We start from the raw sequence: 26,162 nt of genomic DNA, 5'->3' as shown, positions 1-26,162 counted from the left end.
GCCAAATTTAAAAGGTAAAAAAAAAAAAAAACAGTTCCGAATGTTCTCGTTTTTCTTTTTTTCCTTTCCTAAAAAGTGGCATTTATCTCCTGTCGGGTTCAGCAAAACGAAGCGCGTTTTTTTTTTTTTACTTCTCAGAATTAAAAAAATCAGAATTTTTCTTTTACGGTATACCGCACGCGCGATCTCTATTATAGACATGCACGTGACGTCACAGGTTCATTATCTCCGTTCTCTGTTAGCAAATTGTAAAGCGAATAGATAATTTTTTTTATGTAACTGAGGGTTTGTTTTTTCTAGCGATCCGTACAGCCACTGCCTCAAATCAAGGTATTCGCAAACTGAATTCTAAGGAGTGTCCCAGAGCACCCCGAGCTCTCATATTTCCTCGACCGTCCCTTCCACTGATGCATAACTATGAGCCAATATTCACATTATTGTTCAAGGTCTCTAGCCGCTCTACTGCATACATGACGAGTCCGGGGAGGGGGGGGGGGGGGCGGGGGGGGGGGGGGGGGGGGGAGTTTGACGATCAGTCGAGAGACATAGGAGTTTCTTGATATCGGAATGGAACGTTACAAAAATGGCTATGAAGCAAAAAAACAAAAAAAAAAAGCGACACTGAAAAGCGCTAGAAGCGAAGTAGTCACCATCATGAGATAACTATACGTGACTACGATCATCACGTGACCCCCTAAATACTTCAAATTCGGAGGTCCATACGTCACCCACCCAATTTGGAGGACTTGGTTTACTCTGCATATATCAAACTTTGGTGACCGTCATGCGATAGCAGGGAGTTTTAGAATTTATTTAAAAGGTTAAAAAGCGACGACTGAAACGCGGACGAATTAAGAAAGACGTACGACAAGGACCAACGTTTCAGTTCGTGCTTTTTAACGTTTTAAATGATATGAACCAACTAGACCCAACAAAGTTGTAGAGTTTTAGCATATCATTTCGATAGCTTCGATATCCCCGATAACGATACGCGATAACGATATGATGCATGAGCGAAGGCGGCGGCGGAGTATCGGGTATCGTTGTAGGAGTCATCGGAAAGGTCTACTAAAGGTCTATTCACACGATGCATCTTGCTGACGAATCTTACGTCACAAAACTAGGTTTAGGGAAACAGATACCCCTTGTGAACGTGACCGAAAAAGTTGCGCGCCTCCGAAAAACGTGTCGTGTGCTTCTCGCTTCTGGAGCAATTTTTTTGCTGAAACCTCACCGAGGCCTGTCAATCACCTGGAGGAAGAACGAGTAAGATGCCAATGGCCTTCGAGGCAGAGCGAGCTTTTGGAGGAGTTTGATTTTTGTCCTATTCCGTATCGGAGTCAAAGCCGAAAGAAGAAAAGCAAACATAGCGGCGAGCGACAAGCGGAGAAGCGGTGCGTACGGGCGTACGGGCGATGTTAAGGCCCATTCACACTCTTGCAACCGAGTACGACCGAGAGAGACCAGACCGGTTTTTAAGCCTCTTACGATCTCTTAGGACCGCGCATCCGGCCCTAAGAAGTCGCAAAAGGCTTAAAAACCGGTCTGGTCTCTCTCGGTCGTACTCGGTTGCAAGAGTGTGAACGGGCCTTAAGTCTTGGTCCTACTTGGTTGCAAGTGTGTGAACGGCTCTTTAGCAGTACAGGTTGGCTTCTAGCGGTGCAAAAAATGGCCCGAAATGCTTCGAGATCCACCGCCTGTTCTTTGACATTTGCGTGCCGGGTTTGGCAGGACTAGTAAACCCAGTGGGCCGAATCTTACGAAGTTTACTGAATAGTACTTATAAAGCAGACTATCTCTTCACATAGTGCGTACTTCATATAGACCTTTTCCGCTTACTCTCGCCCCCGACCGCCAAGTATATCCGGTATGGGCGACGAAAAAATATCAGAACGTTTCAACCTGCAAATAATAAAAAAATAAAGCGGAGGCAAAACGAGAATGTGTGACGGTTACCTTTATGTCCTAAATGCCTTCTATTGGCGTGGCAACGGCAAAACAATGTTTTCGCCCATACTGGAAGTGACGACAATTCAAGATGGCGGCGCCCTTGCGGAAAAGGTCTATAGTTTTGATGCGAAACGCTTCATGTTCCCGGTGCAGATGACAAGGTTTGGCGAAATGCTCGTGAGTCAATACGTGACACAGGTTTCGCGCGTCAAACTCCACGTGTGAACAAGCATATTTCGCTAAACCGTGGCGCGCTGAAACGATGCACTGTGTGAAGAAGCTATTATCACCACAGCAGCGGGTGGCGCTTCACCCCCATTGGCTGGCGTAAGCGATCATGTGACCATAGCGACAACCAATGGCGTTCTTGTTGGAAGTCGCGGTATGACTTCTGCATTGCGATTTACCGACTCAAAAAGTGTGTTCTTCGTACGAAGATTTGATCAGATAGGACTAAAGTACTGGCGCAAATTGTATTGCAGGAATATAACACCAAGATAATATTACGCGCGAACAAATATAAATGTATAATAAAGGGTAGACGGGCACCAGGATAAATTACAACTCAACGCGTGGAGCGGTCACAAAACAACTGGTTCCGACGACGGTCTAACGCTACCCTAACTTGAGCATATGAATACAAGGGGCGCCACCATTTGTAAAGCGGCCAGTCCCCATTGCTATTACCTAAATATGAATTTTCTCGCCAATTGTATTCGCGTCATTTTCCTAAAAGCAAAATGGCCTAGTTTCTATTTTCACTAGCGCGAGAAACATCCATTTTTATGCTCGCGACAAAACAAGCTCTGTTTTTCTCAATATGTCCTAGAGCATCGCTTTTTTTTTCTTTTTTTTTTTTTTTTTTTACTTTTCGTAACCACTGTAAGTGTAAATAAAAAAAAAATGAAAAATTTAAGGAAGTGTATGTGACTTGTCTCCGAAAAAGGTTTGTTGCTAGTCGCACAATAGAACGAGGTCACGAGGTCCTGACGACAAAGTAAACGTGGCTCCACCACACGCAGCGCGCTTCCCGGCACAGACAGCGCGTATTGCGGTGAAGCCAACTTCTTGGAGTTGTGCTTCGTCGGAGGCTGCTGTGGGCAAAGTCGTTAACTTATGAAGAATGGGTCGGTCTATTAATGCAGCTTTACATACGAACGCTTCAGTGATGAAAACGGAAATAATATCAAAAGGTGTAAACGTCAGATGGAATAACATACCGGATGTGTGGTAGCGCCCTTATGAATCCGAAGGAACAGCTAAACTAACTCAATAACTTGGGCAAAAAGAAGAGAGAAAGAAGAATAGGCGTGCTCTAGGGAGTTTTAACAGACCTGGCTCTCACAGTTAGATAGGGATTCTATAACAGGTTGAAATTACTTCCCAAAGCTGAATTCGTATCAAAAGGAACATGGACTCCATGAATGCAACGGTCTGATGCGTTCGACGGTCAACGTCGCGACACTTGGAAGGTGCAGTACCTTCGAGTTCAACACGACGGAGGGACTAATGCACAAGGCATTCATTACAGCTCGATCAACGAGTCTTTCCACCTTCGTTCGTAATATTGGTCAGAATTTCTCTAATAATGCTTGTAGTGACATATTTTGGGAAGTTTTCGAGGTAAAGCATATGCCCACATTTCGTTCCTCGAAAGCGATAGTCGAGGAGTTAATTAAGCTATTAACCCGTCGAGATCTTAAAGCAGCTTATTTCAAAAGCACCGCGCACGAAAAAGGCTTCGGAAGTCGTCACCACTGGGCGGTAGCTTCCGCAACAGGCAGGTGTATCGCTCTGCCGCCGAGAAACAGAAAGCCACTCACCCTGCGTACTTCACTGGCCCTGGACTGCGTCGGCGGCCGCTCGGCGGACGGCGTCGGCCCATTCGCGCTGCCGATTATCGGTCCCGGCCCCGATGTCGTGGGAGCTCCCAGCCCAGCCATGCCGAAGCGGCCGGGCAGCGAGGCCAGCGCAAGTGGCGGCGGTAACTGACCGCCCAGCACGGGCGGAGGCGGCGGCGGCGTGAGCCGCGAAGGTGTCGTCGTCATTTTCAGATCCAGCTCGCCTCCCGACACGCGCACGAGCAACGGGCACACAGCTGCGGCGGCGACACGAACACCCACCCCACCGGAGTCCCCGAACCAACTCAACTCGACGCGGAGCGGCGGAGGTGGTAACCCCGGCCCATCGGCAGGCACTCGGAATGGACACCGGTCCTCCTCTCCCTAACGGAATGTCGCGGCGGCAGGTACAGCCTGCGTGGTCTTCGGCAGCCGCGTGCAGGAGCGTTCACACGCAGCGGAGCTGTCCCGCCGCCCCGTTTCCCGCGGGAGGGGGGGAAGCTTTCAAAAGCCACCGGCTGCGGGCGGCGCGCACGCTGCTTCCTCCTCGCCGTCGCTGTCGTTGCTCCGCGGCTGACTCCTATTACCTATACCCCCTTTTTCTCTGCGGAGAGGCAAGAGCGGCCGCCGAGCGACCGTGGGAACGGAGGCTCGCGCGACGCGCCGGCCGAGCACGCTCGCACGCACGCACCCCCTGCGACCCGGCGGCGGGCTTCCTCCTCCGACGCCCCTCCGAGGGCCGGCAAAGCGCCTCCGAGCAACGGCAAGAAAGGAGGAAGAAGAAGGACGCCAGAAAAAAACAAAATCCCTCCTCGGCAAGATAGACGCGCGCGCCGACGCGCTCCCCTCTTTCTACTTGCTCATTTTTCGAGTCCTCCTCCTCCTCCCTGGACGCCCCGCCGCCCCTTTCCTCTCGGCGATTTCCATTCCACCGCACTACGCATTTATAGTTGAGGTCAACGATGCGTGCAGCAGCCACGGCGGCGGCCAGCAGTTCCCCCTCCTCGCCTCTGCTCGGTTTCGCCCACATCGGATCACGCAGCGGCGGCCTCCTCGCGCGCCCCCTTCCCGTGCCCTTGCCTCCTTCGCCCCCCTCCGGTCCCCCCCGCCGCCGCTCTCTCCACTCGACGGGCAAGACCCCTGTGTGAGAATCGCCGAGATGCTGCGTTCCCACACTCCGAAGCGGGCTGCTGCGTTTTCTTCTCCGCGCTGCAGCGACGCGGCGCGCGCGTTCCGTCTCCTCCTCTTGGCGGGGGGAGGGGGGACCCGGGAGAAGAAAGCTGTAGAAAACACCGGTGCGTGCCCCCCCCCCCCCTTCCCGGTGCTCGGGTGGCCCCCGTGCGTGTTGTTGTCCGTGTGCGTGCCAGACGGGGACCGACGTTTGCGAGACGACAGCTCGTGCTCGTGTCTGTGACGTTGGTCTGTTGGAATGGCCGCTCCGCCGCGTCATTCCGATGCGCCCTCCCCCCCCCCCCCCCCCTTCGGCCGCTGTCACAGAAGGTTATGTGACGGCTGCGTAGTAAGCGGCAAGCGCGATCTGACCATGGTTCGTCCCGTACGTTGAGCGTGGTGTCTCCTCTATGTTGTTCTCTTAGATATTGGCGCCGAACCGTTACCAATTTAGAGGTTTGCGAAAAATGATATTGCGTTTTTTTTTCTTCAATTTTTGTATTGACAACGTTGCCGTGTGCTCATATCGAGCTAGTTGAAGTGGCGCCAGCCACCGCCCTCTATAAAGGGCAAACCGCAACAGTTCATCCATCCGAGGAAACAAAACGACGAGCTAGCTCGCGCTCCTTGCTTTGAAAGCTGCCTTTCTAGCGCGAACACTCGTAAAGCGAAAACACGTTTCAAAGGCGCTTTCGTTCCGAGCCTGAGTGACGTCCCTTTTGCTGATTACGAATGCGCCACTTTGCTGACGTCACGGAAAAACTGAGCATCCCGCAGCGAACGTTATTAGATTACCTTAGTTATTGAACTGCTCATAGACGTAGCTTGCCCGAGCAGTACGGGAAACGGACTGAAGTGGAGGAGGGGGGAGGGGGGTACCCCCCTCCGTGAAAGTTCCACCACTGAGGTAATCCAGGAACGGTGTCTGCGACGCCTTTTTCTTCTCCAAACCTGTCGTTCACTATTAAAAAAAATAAAAGAACACGTTTTGCGTAATGTTTGATGTGCTTGATCAGGTCGTTGTTTGTTGTGACCCCAATTCCACCCTGCAGTGCTTTTGATGCAACAGTGTACAGTGCTATGTTTTTTTTTAATTTTTTTTAAACGTCGGAAGGAGGCACTGTTATTAATTTACGTCCCCGCGAATTTCCGGTCATATGAGAGGACTAACAATCGCCACGATTCCGCCGCTTTTTGTAAGGTTCATGAAATATTTTATGTCCAGTTCTCCAGGTAGTTAAAGGATCAAGTAGCGAGAGATTTGTTGGAAATTTTTCATTGCTCCTGTAAGATGACGAATCCCCTCTTGTACGTTGAATAGCACAGCACAAAGAAACTCGCTAGATCCCCAACTTCGTAATATCTTGACATTAACAAGCTCAGAAAGCCTGCCGAAACGAATCGACCGCTCGGGAGCCAACAGGCGGCCTGTGTTTGTAAACAGAAAAAGCGTATACGCCAGCACAGTGTCTACAAACAAGCCCGCTTTGCCCGCACCAGGTGTGGGTACAGCGAGTGCGCAGAAACCAAATTCGGGAGGTTGGAAGCGCCTGCGCATGCGCAGTACCAACAGCAGCGCCACCGCCGTGGCGTTACGTCACTGAGTTGAGTTGGTCCATTTTCAGGCCCCCGTTATGATGACGTGACGTAAGGAGAAAAGATGCTCCTCCACGCCCGCCCTACGTTGCGGCGATGTCAAGCCGCCACTTTTTCTTCATTGTCTCTTTTGTTTCGCTACTGCGTGGCTTGCTTGGAAGCGTGTCGACGACGCGTCCGTAGCTTAGCGCGATGTGCCGGGGACTGCAGTTTGCGTTCCAAGTCAACGAGATGGCTGTTACGCGCGCGGCCCATCCGTTTCGATGTACTAGATTTGACGCCCGAGTCGAGGAAAGCGTGGTCACCGACTCGAATAATGTTCCCGGCCCCGCATCTTTGTTTCAACAGATCGTGTGTAACCGACTCCGTCTAGAAAGGAAAAAGAAGTAATTATCACAGATGTCGTGATGCCATAATTGTCACGAGCAAACCTAGTAATTTTGGATTGTAGACCGAGTAAAAAAAATTCTGGTTCCAGTTAATTCTGTCTACGAAGGGCGCGGACACTGACTCTTCGTTTCAATGGATCATGTGTAAACGACCCTGTCGAGAAAAAAGTAATTATGATATAGATGTCTCGATGCCATAATTGCCACGAGCAAACAGAGTAATTTTGGGTTGTGGATCGAGTTAGAAGATTCTGGCCCCCGCCAAATCTGACTATGCTCGCACCACGAACACCGCAAACAACCTGTGACTGGCAGAATCTTAGGCACAATCACAGCTAACTGGAGTACGAGAGCAAACTTTAATGTGGAAATAGCTGATTTACAACGGCTCTCGGGCTCATTTCTGTGATCCAAGTAAATAACATAAAGGTGATAGATCATAAAAATATAAATAACTCGTCACTAGCACAAAAGTCCCCTCGAGTACCTACAAAAACGCCCCACGGCGCTAAAAGTAGCTTTAGCACCTGCTCCATGTTGAGTGAGGTTACAAATAATGCAGTGCGTCCGCACACACTGCTAACAACGACGTGTATGCAATAGCAGTGTTTTCTAGATCAAGGGACACCCCGAGTCTGCACTTCTAAACCTTTAGATCATTAACGTTTTCCTGCGTTTGCTCAAAGAGCATTAAATTCACTTCCCTCTGAATGGAGGATTCCGCATTCGCATCGTGGCGCACCAAAATTCGGAACCCACTACACTACTGTAAGCGTGTGCCTTAGGTTTTGGTCATTTTGTTTTTATTTCGTCAAGTCCAGAACATAGGGCACTCACATACACTACCAATCCACATTATCATCGCCTAGCTTTCAACTTCTTGTAGAACGAAACGTTCTTATGCCCTACACTACAGTGCCTCTCTTACTAAACGAGCTTTCGTCACACCTCCTGGCCTTCTCAACCACCCGCCCACCCACCCTTTGAAACGAACGGAAAAAGTTAAATGGAGAAATATACATACATCTCCCTTTTCAACAAAATTTGGGTCAAATACGTAGTCCCTCTCCAGCATCGGCAGATCCAACAAGATCCTAATTAAGAGATATTGATGCTCGAACTTACAGTGTAATCTCCAAAGGCACCTTCTATAACCATCCTTTTTTCATTATTTTTCAATATTTTTCCCCACGCATTCGATGGAATGAATGTGCCTTCAATTTAGGCCAACATGTATACCTGAGCAATATCGTGTCACACACATGCGCGCTCAACGAAGTCGGGCGCAGATGTTTAATTTGTTTCGGCCTTTTTATTTGGACTACGAGCTTCCCGATCTCAAGACGCTGAAGGGTCAAGGAAAAATCAACACGAAGAAAAACCTCATGTTTGACGGAAGAAATAGTTGAATAATATTACAAATTTAGATCAAAGTGACGAGATGGAGCGGTGCATTACATAATAAATATTAGAGCACGAGTGATATAACCGCGTTTGCATCGTCTTCAAGGCAACCAACCACTCCCCTAGCGCGGAGGAGGCACGCTTTTTGAGCACAACAATAACAGCAATAGACGACAGTGAGTGAACAACGTTCAAACGGAAAATACGTTAAAAAAAAAGTATTACCGAAAAAAAGTAAAGAAAGTACGACGAGATATTAGAAGAAAATAGCAAGGTCTTGGAGCAAGCCGTTTACGAACGACACATGCCAGAGCCACAAAAAAGAAAGAAAAAAAAAAGAGGAAAAGGATCCCCCCCCCCCCCCCCCCCCTTCTTTCTGAGGGTCCAGCACAACAGCAGTACACATCATAGCAGCGGCAGCAGCGGCAAAAAAACAACAACACCAAGACTGGCTCAATTCAAAATGGCCGTCGCACGATCGCTCGACGCCCATTGGCTGAACCGAGCGTGGGAAAAGTGCCCTCTCCCGGGCGCGTCTCGCCAACTCTCAACCCAACTTCTTGAAATGCATCTTTTTGCAGGTGGGGGAACTCTTGCCGTCTGCCACGTCCTTTTTTTATTCTTTTCCTCGTCTGCTTTTCCTTTTCGTCTGCTGCTGCTTTTCCAGCCCGTCTTTCTCCTTCTCTTTTTATCTGCTTCTTTTGTCGTTGGCTCGCTCCACTGCTTCCGCTCGGCCCGCGTCTTTAGAGAGGAAAGAAGAGAGATAGAAAGGTGGTGATGATAATAAAAAAAGGCAAACACACTCACGAATAGAGCAAGAGAGAGGAGGAAAGCGTGCGTGCGCGTTCCGGATAATGAGTTCCCGTTCCGTTCGCCCCCCGAGGTGCGTCCTATACGCGGACTGCGGGGCGCCTCATTGCGCGGAGAAGGCGAGGAAAGTGCGTACGCAAGGCGGGCGACCTTGCGCGGCGCAAGCGGAGCGCGTGCCGGCGGGCCCCCTCGTCGTCGTGAGTGTCCCCGCCCTTTCCGCGTGTCCCTCCGGGAACGGCCCAAGCGACGCGGCCCGAGATGCTTCGCCGCAGTTTCCTTCCGTCCCTGCCTCGTCGTCGTACCTTCCTGCCCGAGGCGTTTCTTTTTTTTTTTTTTTACAGGCCCTTAGTAGACTCTGCATGCACTCACTATGCATTGATGGAGTCATGAACTTTATCGCGCCTTTCGCTGCTCACAAGAACAACGTCGCTGTGCTGGGCCACGTTATGGTTTCTACGCGTAGCTTCTACACTCTGGAGAGTCAATCACTGCTATCTACGGAGGAAAATTGATTGGACACACTAATAAGATTGAAAAAAAAAAACGATCTGACCCCAATTGGATGCCTACGTTGTGACACCGAGGACGTCATGGAAGCGTGAAATACGGGATCCGCGGTAAAGGAGACGCGCGGGTACTTCTTAGAACAGTTAGAAAGAGGAGACACATGGGTGGCGACACAGACAAGACAAGATAGTCCGATCTGTGTCGTCCCCAATGTGTCTCCTCTTTCTAATTGTTTAAAAGCCACCAATACGCTTAAATAGTACAACTATTTTGAGTGCATGCAAATGTGAAAAGTATAGTACTGGAAGTGTGGTCCGAGTTTCTCTGAGTAGCAAAATGAATGGTACAGTGCTCGCCAAACTTGTGCCGAACACGCGCACTGTGTGTGTTCTCGTGGTAGCACTATATTCTGAAGGAAGCTAAAGAACGGCATCTTGACGTAGATCTTCGGTATGGCTTGTTTGACCGCTACGCCATAAAACCGGTGCTCAGTTGCCGTCAGGACAGCCCTACTGTGAGAAAACTCGCAATTTCCGTGTTCCCTATAGGTTCCGTGAGCACATAATAATACGAGCAATGACATCCACTTGGTTACGGAGCATTCTCTATCCCTTTCGACTTTTGTCCAACGTTCTCAGCAAAACGCAGCAAAATCATTATTTCAGTTTTATAACTATATATTCTGTTACATTTCCTGGAATATCTATAAACCCAATTGATAAAATGCATATAAGAAAACTAATTACAGCCCCAGGAACGTGTATATTTAATTTCCGGACCCGACAACGTGGTTTTTGCATTTTGTCCCATAATGCACCTCTGTAAAAGTTTGTATTTCTACCCATCACCATAATGATGAATGGCGATATTCCGGGGGAACGTAATAGCGTCGGACTTATAGCATCGATCTAAATTAGAATCTCACTATTTCCATTTCGCTTTAATTTTTAAGAATTTTGTTTTTAAACCTAAAATCAGCCCCTGTAAAGTCATCATTCCCGCTCACACCGACGCAATGCGGCCAAACCACATTTACAGACCGTCTTGGTCATTAAAGGGACCATGAAATAACTTTTTTACTTTTTCCAGATAACTTTTACATTAAACCGTCAATGTTCACTGAATGCCGAACAGGCATCCGTTTTCGTCTCGGTTTATTAACTTCTACACAAAAAATTAATGAAATATCGACTTTTTCTTGACCGCAAAACAAGCCGTGACGTACGCTGCTTCCGGAACCGGAAGTTCTCTCGGCAGTTGGAGATGGGAGCGTTAGCGGCGACGAGTTGGGGTGTGCCGGTAGGTTTTACTGCGCCGATGTCACCGACGTATTTTCTGAATCGGCGCCTCTCATCGCCGCATCGCAGCTGAGCGAAATTCAATGAGATACGTTGCGCTACAGCGACAGCATGGGACTAGTCCCATACGCCGGTATGCCTGTTGGGAAGTGCAGCGAGTCTTCCGGTGAAGACTCCAGAAGTTAACCCAACTGTCATTGTTGGTAAAAGGCGGCCAGTGTCAGTCTTTTGCAAAGCGACGTAGATGGAAACAAATTGCCGCGGCGTTTTTCACGGTCTCGGAGATGCAGGAGCGAGCCGACGTTAAAAAAGATACGTTTGAACTACGAGTGTCAGCAAGAGCCACGTAAATACCTGTTCACACTCGGAGCGGACGCGCGCGTTTGATGGAAGTGCTGTATTCGCGCTGTTGGTAAGCGCTTCGGGACCGATCTTTTACGATTGCAACTCGATACTGACGCGACACTCGGCAAAGAAAGGTTGGACCGGTATTGCGCGTATACCTCCCACGAACTGTTACAGCTCGACAGTGACGTGCAGTCTGTCAGAATAAAAATGGCATACCAATAACAAAGTGTACATACCGTGTTACGAAGGTAATCCATACAGCGTTTATTTAAGCTCTATATCACACAAAACAAGAAGAGAGAATTGACGACAGTCCCTTTTCGACGAGTGTTCGTCAACCCTGCCTCGGAAAACAAGGGGAAGAGATTGACCTCACCTCTTAACCTAAAATTGAGGTCAGCGATCAAACTATAATACGGGAAGGGTCCACAAGGGTAGCGCGGGCATATTCCATTCAGCACGCCAGCCGGTCGTAGGCAGACAGACGGTCTTGCGACGAAGCAACGCTGCGCCGAGTCGGAGTGCCTGCTAGGCCTATATCCTGAGAGCTTCGTAGGAGCGGGATTCGCGGCTGTTGTCGCTCTTCTCGGGTGTTTGTGGATCCAGCGTTCTTGTTCGTCGTGGTCTGTTTTAAGTACATTTTTTTCTTGCTGCTTGAAGTCGGCACGCGCGAGATGAAGACGTAGAAAAATAAACGTTCAGTCAGTCAGAGTTCTGAGAGGAAGGAAACCAAAGGAAATCACCGTTCTGAACTCGGCCCTGCCCTACTGCGCACGCGCAGTGGTTGGTTCGTTTACCACACGATAGATGGCGCTTGGCTCTCAGCATTATCAAATTTGGCAATTTTCGCCACACATCTCTAATTATGCTACAAAATGTGGATCTGAATATTATTTAACAAAACTTTTAGGAAACATTCGCCGGCTATTTATTGTTTACGATCGCGGTGCTGGTGAGGTAGGCTCTTACCCAATAGGCGACCTGGATTTGGCTGACGTGCTCCATTTCCGCGCATGCATCGTAGTGAACAGGCGAAGGAAGGAAGGCGCAAAAGAGTCCAGTTTTCTTTTAAAAGTTCAATAGCAAATAATTTTTTTTGGCTCCCTAGTTTTGTGTTTTTGTGTTTCTTTTCACACCTTTTACGACGTGCGGTGGATGAAATTCGATTTTAAAATCATTTCCTGGTCCCTTTAAGTTGGTGACATTATTCGTGAACGTTCGTAATACCATTTCCTCTAGAAATTTACACATAATGATATGCCTTACATTATAATTAACACACAGCCAACTTTTTTGTTCCTCGGGAGTAATGATCTTTTCGTGTTAACCTCAGTGTTAGCCTCTGTAAAGTTATCATTCCCTCGCACCCTAACGGTACTACGACAAAATTACCTTCACAAACACTGATGGTCGTAAGATTGATGGTACGTTGCATTTGTAGCACCATTTGCTCTATACAAATGCAAATCTGCACCTAGTTATATTCCTTCCATTATAACTATACTTGAGCCAATTTTTGTAACTTATATTTTTATCGTAACCATTAATTTTATACGATTATGCGAGGCCTTGCATAGACAGTTATCTTGTCCGGAATTCGATCTGTCTTTGAGGAGGAGCATGAACATATCTAAAAAAGTGATTATTACTATTAATTAATCCTTTACTTTCTTCGGGTAGGTTTTGCTTGTTTCGCTACCACGGTTTTCCTAACAATATTGACTATCATTAACAGACACGTCGAGACAGAAACAATCCCGCACTATTTACATTTCTTTACATTAGATCGATTATTCGGCTTGAAACTGAACATAATAGAATTCAGATTTGTATGACTAGAGATATATTCGCCATGCTCGAAAAGCTACACACATCATTTACGCTCAAAATGGAGCAATAATTTATATTTAGGATTGCCAGGGTTTGTTTGGGAAAATAAACAACTCAGTCGTGACACTTTTTAAACTACCGAGTATCATGTGGAAAGCCTATTCAGTTGTAAACTTTCACATTTTGTTTAGTTAGTGGTTGTTGTAGGCTCGTAGCTGTAAACAAGAAACAATAAATTGTTCCCCCGAACAAACATTACATTTCAGTAGCAATCAAACGCCCCAAATTAATGAATGAAACCAAATCATGCGTGCCTATGTTGAATGTATTAATATACGCTAGATGAGAGTGCAATTGATTGTATGATTGTAGTTTTTCAATGACGCTGATGAATCATATCAAACGTTTTACACTTCCAGATAGGGCGCTGCGCCTAGTGTGGTTTAATTGCAGATATCACGAGCTCGTGTCGTCTAACGAAACGTTTCTGATTTGCTAAAAATATGTAGTGAAACGGTGAAAGGGAGCTGGTTTGCTCAAAAAAAAGTTAAGCGGGATAAAAATAAAAGGTCGTCGTTAATTTAATCTGATTCTCAAGAATGGAATAATATAAACATAAGAAGCAGCGATCTTGGGATGCACTGCACACCTTACCTAAAACTGTAATAAAAATTCACCCACTAAAAAAAAATATCGCTGAAAGTTTTTTTTTTTTTTTACTTTTATAGAATTGGAAGGCTGCAGTTATCATCCTAGCCCACTACCATGTCAAGCCAATGATGCACTAAACCTACCTAGAGGAGGCTGGATAAAATAATGGCTACAGGACAAAATTGGAGTAGAGTGGTCTGCTCTAACTAGAAAAATGTGTTTCTTATATTTTGAAACTTTATATTTTAAAACTTTATATTTTAAAACTGAAATCTAACATGGCAGAGCAGGAAAAAAAAAACAGTTTCGTGCTGTCAAGCGTTTGTCCAGTGACGCTCGATAGATATAGAGTTTACGATCTTGGCGATCGCACATTTTATGACCATACGCCGCGTTCAACGTTTGCCAATATATAGCGGCAGTTTTAAAGTTTTTTTTTCATTCAAAAATACAAACTAACGTTGCTTTTTTTTCCATTTTTAGGTTAGGTACACTGATTTTTAATTATGCAGCAATTCTGAACATGCTTAGCCACATCCTTTCAGGTTTTCAATGTTAATTATGAACGAGCATTTGCTTTTCCTGAAATCTCGAAGTTTTTGCTCGTGTACCCCAGAAGTGTCAGACCTATGTAGTCTAAATAGCACCATTGATATATAACTATATAAAGCTTTCATCTTGTGTACCCCAGTAGTTACGGATCTATGTATTATAAATAGCACCATTGATATATGAAAACCACACCAAGTTAGGCCTCCAAGCTAGGCGTATGGATCAAAATAAAATACGCTATAGAGAAAAAATATATATAAAGCTTTCATCTTGTATCGAAATTGAGTTGAATACAAAGGTATATTTTGTTAAGTAATACATACTGTAAAATAACTGCCACAAATATATGTGCTCTCACTCGCGTAATATTATATAACTGGAAATTTGTTGAAGCCTTTTTTTAACATAAATCTGGAGAAAAACACACATTTCTTACTCAACTCTTTATCTGAACACTAAGCGTTTTCTTTAATGCTCACTTTTTTTTTTTTAGGGAATCATTTTTACTAGACGTCGAAATGGGGAAAGAAGCTTACAACATCCCCGCATTCTCCCTCCTTCCCCTCTTCGTCCCTTCCTTGTGACACGAAGCGGCCGGGTTTCGCATTAAACGGAAGACTCTGGATAGGGAAATGCGGGAGCGAGCCGAGAAAAGGAAAAATGACAAGAGGGGAAGAGAGAGCGACCGTGAAACATCTGGCGGGAAAGCAGGCGCACGTCGGAGCCTGGGAAAAAACTCCTCCCATTTTCAGAAGGAACCTGGCGACACCTGCCCTTTCGACTAGCGGAATTCCCTTTCTCCCTCCCTCACGGGCAGAGGAAAGGAATTCAAGCAACCGCGTCGCCGCCGTAACAGCCTCCCTGCATGCATCCGAGCCTTTTCCCATAGAGCTTGGATTCAAGAGAGGAAGCAACTCAAAACGCGCGGAGCGTTTGCAATTTAATGGTGGACGCCTCCTCTTGCTGGGAGGAGGAAACAGGGTCGAGAAGCGGAGGCGTTGTAGACAGTCGACGCTCTTGTTGACTCCTTCTCGCAGCTCGTACTGCAAACACGGCCCTTTAAACCGATTGACCCCGGTTCAGCAGTTGGAGACACTCCTTAATCTAGGCACACTACCTTTCCCCCTAGTCTGACTATAGTCGGTGACAGGTTAAGAGTTCAGGAGAAGCTCCTCCCACCCCTTTCCACTTTAGCAGAGCGAACGCTAGAGAGGAGCCCGCCTCCTCACCAACGTTCGCTTTGCTAAAGTGGAAAGAGGTGGGAGGAGCTTTCGCCGTCTAGATGTTCACAAGTAGACTCCGGGCACCACCATCGTGCTGCGAGCGCGTGTAAGCCGTCGGATAGTCATGGATAATGGGCGGATAATAACTAGGGCTGGGTAATCGATCGATAAACCTATCGATTGATCGATTAATGCTTTAATCGCGATTATTTTTTAACCGGTTAATCCGTAACATTATGACGAAGCAAAAGTAAGTAAAAATTACGCGCTTTCACCTTGCACACGTGGACGAGTAGCCCCGTATGAAGGGCAAACTTTAAGTCAAGATTTAGCCTGAAGTTAGCTGCAGGGGCAAGATTTGTACTTCTCGACAACGTGCAGAAGGTAATACGTGTCCCGGGTACTTCAACGCCGTTCGAGCGTCAGTTTAGCGCACCAGAGGCTATTGTGAACAGTCAAAGGAGGTCGTTCTTGCCGGGGAATATCAACGAACCTCTTTGCCTCATTAGTTGAAGTAATTATTCTGTGAGTGTGAGTGCCTTTGAACATGTTCTGAACTACGCATCAAAGTTGATTCATAATTGAAATTGTATATGGAGCCCTTAAACACGTAATAGGCAAAAGCAAAGAAATAATAATAATAATTTTGAATTTTTTAAAAATATTATGCATGGAAATGACCGAGACTGTGGATTCATTAATCGATTAAAAGGTGACGATTAATCGGGTTAAAACTTAGCCTAGCCTAAAAGCAAACAAAAAAAAACTGCTTGCTCTTTTTTTCTTTCTTAGGACAATGCACTTCTGCAACTATCGCCAGGCCATGGAGATGACCGCTTTGCAGACTTTGGGGGATCAGGCAAAAAACTAAAAACATTACCCCCCGCCTCCTTTCTCCGGTGAGGGAGTCGCCAACTGTCTTATGATCGAACCTTGTTGGTGTCACTTAACGCCAGAGTCAAAAAAAGAAAAACATTGAAATTGAAATCGGCAAATCAACTTGTTGTTTTAATTCTGAGCGTGCACATCGGCGTCCGATGGTTCGCTGATACTTGAAAGGAGTTCCTTCTGAAGGCTTTTGAATTGCCCGTGTAATAGGGGTGTAAGACCGTACTGTATGGCCTTGGAACCAGTGGCATCACGAGGGTCAGCAGCACCCGGGGCGGTAGCCCGCCGCTTATACTCCCCGCTCTCTTATGGCCCGCCGCGACTCCCCCCCCCCCCTTCTCCCGCTCTCGTGGCCCGCCACGACATCCCCCTGAGCGCTGCACCCGGAGTGGTCCCCCCCCCCCCCCCCCCCCCCCCCTGCAGGAACCCCATCAGTTTCATAGTTCAACCTGATTCCTTTAGCTGTGCCCACAAAATTTCTTGATTTACGTTGTCATATTGTCACCAATGACAATTGCTGAGGCGATGATAGCTGAAGAAACTAAACGTTTAATGGGGCGAACTTGTGCCCAAAAATGAAAGGAAACAGAAGATAACAGCAGAGCGTCGCGGGCGTCGAAGTCGGCGTAAGAGCAGAGTCGAACGCTGGGGCGAGACTGACTCCGGCTCGCCACGCGTAGCCGGAGTCAGTCTCGCCCCAGCGTTGGCTTCTGAAACATTCGGCGTACACGCGTGGGCTTCTGAAACATTCGGCGTAGAACCATTCTAACCTCCACTCCAATCAGCAAGGCGGTTTTCGAATTCACCAGAACATCACATTACAGAGGCAAAAAATGGGCACCCGCGGCTAGGAATCGAACCCTGGCCTTCTGCGCAGAAGGCAAGCGCGATAACCTTTATGCCACGGGTGCGCTTTTTTTTTTTCTTTATTGTTTATGCCACGGGTGCGCTGCTTACTCGGTCAGCTGCGCGCGCGGCAATATGCTCTCTGTATGCCTAGAAATTCAATCCATAACGGTCTGAGCTATTTTGATACATTGTGTGACCGCGTACAACTTATCTTATAGTCTCCTATTTTTGCAAAAACCATTCTGGAGATCTCCTGACATTTCTTTTGTTGCTGCCCACTCTTCTACTTTACCCTTCACGACCTGCATAGCTAGCCTGCGTAGGACAAAATTTACCACTGAGGACGGTAGGATTTGATGCTGCCCTGTCGCCTTTACCGTTGTACAGCAACCTCATTCTGCTTTGTCGTCAAGTCGGGTGCCTCTCGTCTAACAATATTTTCTTATATTGCTTGTTGCAGCTTAAATTTAGTTGTTTTGTCTAGAATTTTAAAACTACTATTGGTATGCCATCTAGTCCAGTTAAGGTTTCCGCAGACACCCCGTTTTCGGCACTTTTTCAATATCTTGGTGCTATCCTAGGTACTTCGCTAAGGTCTGGTTGGCCACCACTACAGTTCATTCTTTCCGTGGTTTATAGATGCTCTAGATCTAAAAACATTTCCTCAGTCATGATTTTCATATATCAGTACGTCTCCCTTTTTACCTGTATGCCTTCACCAATAGTTAATATTTGGTGACACTGGTGACGTATCTGTGTCTTTATACCCTTCTTTTCTAAGCTCCCAAAACTTCTTGGCTGCATTCCTATCGTTTCGGTTGATTTATCCTATCCATTTCATTTAGAATCAACCAGTCTTGTTCCCTTTTCCTAGAAGTCTTTCCATTTTTCCTCTATTTCCTCTGCTGAGGCACAACCCCCTTTTTTGCTCGTCTATGCTTTCAGTTCTGGATGCCTCTTGTCTCCTATTTATGGCTACTTCGGCATCCTTATCCCACCAGCTTTTTGGATTGTGTTTGGTTTTGTTCTTAAATCTGATTTGTTTCGCTCGAACTCCTTTCTAAATATTGCAATTAATTCATTGCACGACGGTTCTTCCTCTGCTTGTGTGGCTACTGTGTCCTCAATTTGTTTTGATATTTCCTTTAGCTGTGTGTTACTAAAACATACATTGTCTTCTTGCTTCTGTGTTTTGGGTTCTTCTTGTGTTTTACCAAAATTAACCTTAATTCGTCTATGGTCGCACCATAAGCATTCCTTCCTCGTCTATTTCCATGCCACCCATTGCTGTACTATTTGTGGGGCGTTATAAAGTGGTCTATTGTCAAGTGAGAGTTGTTCCTGTCCCGTGTCACTTTTTCCTCACATTTGATTTGTGAATTTGCTAGTCGCGTAACTCGTGCAACATTCTTCCTGTCGCACCCGTGAAACAATTACGTTCCACCAAGTTGGCATTCAAACCTCGATTAGTATTTCGGGATCTTTTCCGATTTCCTTGATGTTATGCATCTTACGTGCTCTGTGTTTTCCTCCCTCGAATCCTATCCTGGTCAGAAATGTACAAATTTCAAGTGTAGTGGCACACCCCCAATTCTACCTATCACCCACAGACGTTCTCTGCAATCTTCCTTCACTCTATTCCAATTTTGCCCTTTCCCCAATGTCCCTAGACCTCTCCCTTTCCATTCATTTCCTTTCCTGCTGCATCCTATCCACGAGCACTGTCTCAGAAAAGGTGGTTCTTCCATATCCCTAAGATATGTCTGCAACCCCGTATGCGGTGTTATTTTTTTTTTTTTTTTTTTTAGTTGGCCGTTAATTCTTGTCCATTTCACCCTATTCCTGCCAAATTACGTGTTTAACAACTCTACATTCAGTTATATTTTCTTTTTTTTTTCCTGCGAATCTTAGTTCTGCCCTTTCTTGTTGCCTCATCCCTTGTTAAACAGGAGCTCTCCTCGTGCCCGTGTGTGCCCGTAATAAAACCCTAGCCCTGCATCCCATTATGTGCCCCACCTACCTCCCCGTGGGTACTCTGTAATAAATGCCATCTCAGGAGAAAGGGTGATGTACTCCAGCCCCATAGATCTCCTGATTGACAACCATCACGTCGTACCCTGAGGGCCTCCCTTATCTCAAATATAATTCTGGTCGCCTCAATAATTTGCCTGGCCACCTCCGGCCCCCTTCCCTGGACCTCTGGGATGGTGCACAACACAATGTGCACCCCCTCCGAGACGCCCCGGGACTTGGCCACTTCCGCCTCTATCTGCTCCCTAGATGCCACCCCTTAAGCTTAAAAACGTAATTTACAACTGCGTGTACGACGACTATGGTCTGCTTTTCCCCCTTCATGTTGTCCCAGATCCTCTTCTTGGCCATATCCATTACCCCACTAAAACTCCTGCCAGGCATGTCCTTTACATGGACCTTCGCATCATGCCCCACCGTCTTGAGGACTGCCTCATTGCACCTTGACACTTCGCACCTTGCCACCATGCAATAAATAGTCTTTGCTATGGCATGGTGGCCAGAGTGGCGCCCAAACGAAGAACTTTTCATCCTCGGTGACCAGACTAACTTTTTTGAAGCGTGACAGCTTGCAAACGTCTATACTCGGCTTTAGCATGAGTGCGAGCCATGCCAAAGCTACAAGCGCGAGCAGTTTTGCCTTGGCTGGTGCTTGTATCATTGCTTTCTGATTGCCGTTATGGTAGAACGGTGTAGGAGTCAAACGTGGCTGCGGCCTGGCACTACGGCCATGTTGACCCCTTCTTTAAATTGGGACTAACTTAAAGTTAAACTGCAATTTAGAATTAACAAAAACTTATTTCAAATGACTGAATGTCATTCATAAAGGAGAACCCGCTGAAACGTCAAAAGCGGATTCATTTAATAAAAGAGCCCAAGTTGACTCTAAATGACCAGTCTTTCGGGAGTTTGACACAAATTTATAGCCACGAAGGCTTAAAATATATGTTATTGAAAGCGGTTCGATTACTAGAGAGCTTGATGCCTGTTTTACACCGACTAATGAAGAAACGCGTACCAATGCACGGGCTTTCGTAGTAATCACTTTGCTTCATTGATGGGAAGAACCAAGAAAAAAAAACAGCTATATGGCTGCTTGGCGGGCCCTCGGTTTTTTTTTTTTATAATATCCGTGAGCCAATGCTGCTCATGACTTCGATGTCAATTTGAAAGGGAAGAACCTAAAGCTTCAAATTCAAGTTAATTTCCAACACTCGGCCCAAGGTGTAGAGACGTCTCGCGTAACCGTATTTCTTTTTTAGAAACATTTCCTTAAACATATTACACCTCATAAAGACACGCTTTTAGAAAACAAACTTCATGGAGGTGTCATACGTATAGCTTGGCACCCAACTACCCTTCAAAACTCTACAATGAATGAATTTGTTGGACAACGAGGCTCAGGTTAAGTTATTTAACACGTCTATCACGTATTTAAAGGGATAAACGCTACCATTCTGGTGCGATAATTTATTTCACATATACTATTTCCTATTTAAGAAAAAAATTGTCTCGTGCGGCAGTGTGCGCCTCTGACCCCATTTACACAATAACGACGACATCTATGCGGAGTTACGCGCCCAGTTTTGCTGATGATCTGCACCACGCTTGAAACGACAAATATCCTGATCGGCTGAACTGCACAAGTACAACGAACTACTAACGTGTAACTGAAAGGTAGAATAAAAACAAAGTATGTGCAATTATATATCGCAGCTAAAAACAAATCCAAGAAGGAAACGGGACGTCCAAGAGAGCCCGCAATTAAGCGATCGAGGCAGACAATTACCTCTGCGTGTCCCGAGAGCTGGCTCTGCTGGAGGATCGCGCACCTGGAAGATGCCGTTATGGCCTGCCCCTATTGCCTCATCGCATCGACAATTATGCTCCGCGAACTCGCGTGTTGGTGGGAAATTTGTCTTAGCAATACTGCCCAGGAAAGAAGGTGCCTTATGTGCACCGCGTGAAGTGCCGGAAAAATGAGTCACGAAACGGTTGAAAATTCAGGGCTGTTTATTCTCTTTTTTTCGAAAATGAACAGCCCTAAATTTTCAAGCGTCTCATGGCTTTCTTTGGCAGCCCTAAATATGACTCCGCCATCTTTAGGGCTGCCAGACTCTTAATTAATCCTCTCTCTTTTTCTCTTCCTCTGTCTCTCTTTCTACAAAATACATTGTCACAAATATTAAATTTTGTTATAGTTTGCATTCGGATTATTATTATTTTTTTTTACTTCTATGTTTGTATCCTGTTTTGCGGCCGTAAACAGTACGTAGATTTTGAGAACGTACTGTATTCTTTTTCACAAACTATTTTGTAGATTTATCAGACCACGCTTTATACTCTGTGTCACTAGTTGTGTGATGTACAGGCAAAAACAACGCCAGGCGAGGGGAGAAAGGCAAAGCAGTAGGAAGGGAGGGAAGCAGGAAAGAAACCTCCTCTCCTCTTTAGCGTTCCTATAGTCCTTTGCAACTCACGAAGGCAAGGTGAGGGAAAGGAAGGTCGGGGAGGAGGAAGCAGACGAAACGCTGGAGAAGGGGAAACCTCCTCTTCTCTCTAGCGTTCCGTATGCTTCCTCTTCGCCCTGCCTTCTTGAGTTGCAACGGACTATAGTGATCTCCCCTCGCCTTCCATTGCGCTCCTCTCCCATTCCGCTTTCCTAGTGCTCGCCCCTTTTCCTCTTCGCCTGGCGTTGCTTTCGCCTGCAGTGCACACAACTAGTGACACAGAGTTTAGTCGATGTCATCACCACGCAAAATAATGGGGTGTTTTAGCAGGTCGCTTTGGAGCACACGGTTCAGAAATCATGAAATGGTGCAGCTGCTCCATTTCGTAAAAAGGTATGTAATATTTAGCGCGTTATAGCGAGTCGTTTAACTTGCGCAACCGTTTAAACGATGATTACATTAAGAGTTCCTGTATATAGCTACCTACGGTAGCAGAGTTGAGCATTCATCCTCGGAGGGGGGCCGTAGCGCCGGCTTTCCTGCACGCCCTGGATGCTTTGCTCCTCATGTGACTAAATTTGGCGAATAGCGGCGCCACGCGCCGCCGCGCATGAAAGACATAAAAAGAGGAGAAGAAGGCGAAAGCAGGGGAACATACGGGGGGGCGCGAGCAACGTCGGCGGAGCGACCGTAAAGGTGTCTTTCTTGCACGGTGCCGGATGCTTTGCTCTTCACGTGGTGGATCTCGGCGAATAGCGACATGGCGGCGCGGGGAAAACAAATGCGCAACTCTGCTCCCCCTTTGGGGGAACATATCGAGGAACTCTAATTACATTTGACCAGCAGGGCCATCTTGTAGTAAACATCTGAAACGTTCTGCGGCGTGCAAATCTGTGGCTCGCGTTTCACGGCACACACTGTTGTAAACAAAAAGGCCGAGATAACATTTAGCGGTCAGAACTTTAAGGGCTCTGAAGTTAGATAGAGTAAAATGTGTCAGAATGACCACAAAGGCAGGTGATGTGTCTCCGTCCTTTGGAAGTTGAACTATCGTTCACGTTGTGTGCGATAGAATCAAATCATTTTGTCTGCTCGAGGTCGCCACGGTGGCTCGTTAGCCCGAACCACGAAAATGTAATCACACGTACAATTTACAGCATCTGGTTCGACTTCTCAGACGAAGCAGTATGGGAAATCTCCTCCCGCTGTGGTAAGCCTAATGGCCCGGCCACACTAGCGTCGCGGAGGCTTGCCGCGCGTCGTCGCCTGCCGCGGGTTGCCGTTCAAGACCAGTTTTTGCCCTCAGCGGCTTGTCGGCTGGCGCCCTCCGAGCAACCATGCCGCGCGCGGTTGAGCGCTCTAGCGCCGGCAAACCGGAACCCAATGTGGCCCCCTCGCTCTGGGATGCCGGACGGCGGTGTCGACCGGCGGCGCCGACCTGCAGCGCCGTTGGCGCTAGTGTGGTCAGGCCTTAACGCTCGGCTGAGTCCGCAGAATCGACCGCCATCTTGCATTTTCCCCGAGTCGTCAACGGTGTTGGCTGCGTTGCGGTGACGGCTCAAGCGGTCGGAGTGGTAAAAACGATCGAGAAGCGCATCCCAAAGCCACCAACGACTCGCGCGCGCATGCGCAGTGTCGTCGGCGATTCGTTCTGAGACGAACCGTTCGTGCAGAAAGGACTCGCTAAAACTCCGTAATCACAAAAGACGTACCCGTAACTTAAGAAAAAAATCAGCGAAAGACTCGGTTTTTTGTGCTTTATTAACGAGCTGTTTCGCGCTGCGCTCGAGAGATGGCGTCACGCGTCATTTCAATAAATCCACAACACTTTCTAGGAGTCCAGGCCCAACCAAAGTCGGCCCAACCTCCGACCAGAGCGTGCGCCCATAAAATGCTGCGGCGTCGGTGAACGGGAATAGAGAGTTTTAGGGAACCGTTTTAGAGCGCAGCTCTTAGGGGCCCGTCTCCGGCTTGAGCGGCGTCGCCGTCGGCTTAACCGCGAGACCACGTGACTCCCCCAAGGTCACGTGACCCCCAGGCCACGTGACCTTCGGGGGGGGGGGTCACGTGGTCTCGGGGAGGCCACGTGACCCCACCCCCGAGGTCACGTGACCCCTCGGGTCACCTGACCCCCTTGAGGTCACGTGACCCCCCCTGACGTCACACGACCTCCCCCCTGAGGTCGCGTGACCTCAAGGAGTCACCTATCCCTCAGTACACTTCCCCCCTCCTCCTCGAGAGCTGCGCTCTAATCCGACGTTACAGGGAATTGTAAACGGCTTTCATCTTTTGCACATCCGATACGGTACGTTGGGCCCTCCGGTACAAACTGCACAGGTGCTACCGCAGAAGACAGGCGCATGCGCAGTTCGTACCGGACGGCCCATCGTACCCTATCGGATGTGCAAAAACGGTCCCCTAAAACTCTCTCATGTTGGAAGCAATCTTTCGGTCACCAACTTCTGTTTTAATTGAACGTGCATGTCGAAGTCAACGCGGGAGCAAACTAAAGGCTCGTTTACACAGTTGCGTTTGACTGCCTTAAGACTGCTTGCTTTGGACTGTTGTTATGGTGACCCTTACGACGAGCCAGTGGGGAGACGCTGCACTGCACGACGCAACGCAGACGACGCAACTCTGTGAATGAGCCTTAAGGCATACACATTCCGATAAAATCAGTCCTTGCAGAACAGGCCTGTTGAAGTCAGCGCTGGAGCTAACATAACTACGGTATGCACATTCCGGTAAAATAAGCCCTAACTACAATTAAAGGTCACCTGCACCATTTCTGTGTCGTTATTTTGATTTGTAGGGCCTTCAGTCTAATTTACTATCGTTTCTTCTTTAGACCCTAGCATAGACAAAAAAAAAATGAATGTGTTTTATAAATAAGTGACACAAAATAAGATCGTATAAAAAAAGCCGTTATACGCGTTATTCATATTTATACTATATGTTCAGATATGTTTTTAGACACAAATCACACGATAAATTTTTATATTTTTAATACGGTAATTTGAAATCGAGGCGTATTTTGATTCACACGCTAAGTATAGGAAGACCTGAAATGTACAGCTTGCGCCTCCGTTGGATTTGCCAGCAACTATGGACGTTTATTACCTGGGTCTCGGTCGGACATTAACATGCGTAGAGGTTGTTCTCGTATTAAAGAAATAAAGAGCAGTGTTTTGATTTTTTTTTTTTTGTACACAAAGTAAAACGAATTTTTCCCTTCTACTATACATTTTCGATAAAAAATTTGCGCTCGCTCGCTGCAAAATTGCAATTTTGCAGCCCTATTTCAGAGAGGTCAAAATGTTTGTCACAAGTGCAATAAGTCTAAGGGAAACAAAAGATAACCGGGTCTGATGTTTCGAACACTCCGGGAAATTGTGGTCTGCGCTCGAGTCGACAGTCTCACGCAGAAGTTCAGTAAATCAATCACTCAATCAGATGCTCAACACCACCGCAATTTCCCACAAGACAGTTTCGACGCTACACACTCTTTTTATAAAATAAAAACAGAAGGAATTAAAAAAAACAAGAAAAAAAAAAACTAGAGTTTGCATCGCACGCGACGTGCCAGTAGAAAGAGACAGGGAGGGAGAGATTCCACAGCACTCCAACTTGTCACATGATTTAGAGAAGTGCGCACGCATTTCGGCACACCGCGCTACGCCGTTCGGTCGTCTGACATGCGTCTCCCCCCGCCACTCGCATCGAACTTCCACCGCCCACTCACGCACGCAGACTGTAAACCAAGTAGAAAAAAAAAGAAGGCTCAGATTGAAAGCACGCACACAAAACAGCCGCGAAGGAATGCAGATACGGGCTTTTCCCCCACCAGCCCTCGTCCAAGCACGCCGCGCGAGAGTGAAAGAAAAAGGAAAAAAAACGAGACCCAAGACCCGTGGGAACGGACCCGGGATCTCTTGTCCCCAGGCACGCACAACAAACAGAACCTCGTCTGTTGAGACGCAGACACGCAGAATGGGCCTTCGCCAATCACACGCGGAAAAGCGAGAAAAAGAAAAGCGTGGATTGGACGAAGAAAGAAATATCTCGGAGGGCAAGCAGAAAGCTCCTTCGTCTGCTCTCCTCGGCTGTCTCGGCCGGCTGCGCGAAGGAAGAGAAGGGAGGCTTGTGCGCATGCGTGGAGCGTGTGCCCGCGCGAGCGCCACCTGCCGTCGCGGCCGTGCAGCGGGAGCGTGGGAACGCAGCTGAGTTGGCGAGCTGACCCGCCGGCCGGCGAGCGAGGCAAGCGTACGAGCACGTGCGTGTGTGCGTGTGTGCCTGCTTTGGCTTGCGCCGTTGGAGGCGCGGGTCACGTGCCCCACCCGTCACGTGCGCTTGGTGTCACGTGTTCCTGGCGCGC

At 47.4% G+C, this 26,162-nt stretch overlaps 1 protein-coding gene across 1 annotated transcript in view; it reads right to left on the bottom strand.

Annotated features, from left to right (window-relative positions):
• Positions 1-4,803, bottom strand: part of LOC8025329 (transcription factor HES-4) — a 28,515-nt gene extending 23,712 nt beyond the window's left edge. The window contains exon 1 of the mRNA XM_029985620.3: positions 3,774-4,803. Coding sequence (XP_029841480.1) covers positions 3,774-3,998 — 225 coding nt within the window. The 5' untranslated portion in view covers positions 3,999-4,803. The remainder of the gene's footprint in view (positions 1-3,773) is intronic.
• Between the last annotated feature and the right edge of the window lie 21,359 nt (positions 4,804-26,162).

Source organism: Ixodes scapularis, unplaced genomic scaffold, assembly GCF_016920785.2.
Source record: "Ixodes scapularis isolate PalLabHiFi unplaced genomic scaffold, ASM1692078v2 PGA_scaffold1__304_contigs__length_218370807, whole genome shotgun sequence".
Classification (NCBI taxonomy): domain Eukaryota; kingdom Metazoa; phylum Arthropoda; class Arachnida; order Ixodida; family Ixodidae; genus Ixodes; species Ixodes scapularis.
This window is presented reverse-complemented; position numbering and strand designations above follow the sequence as displayed.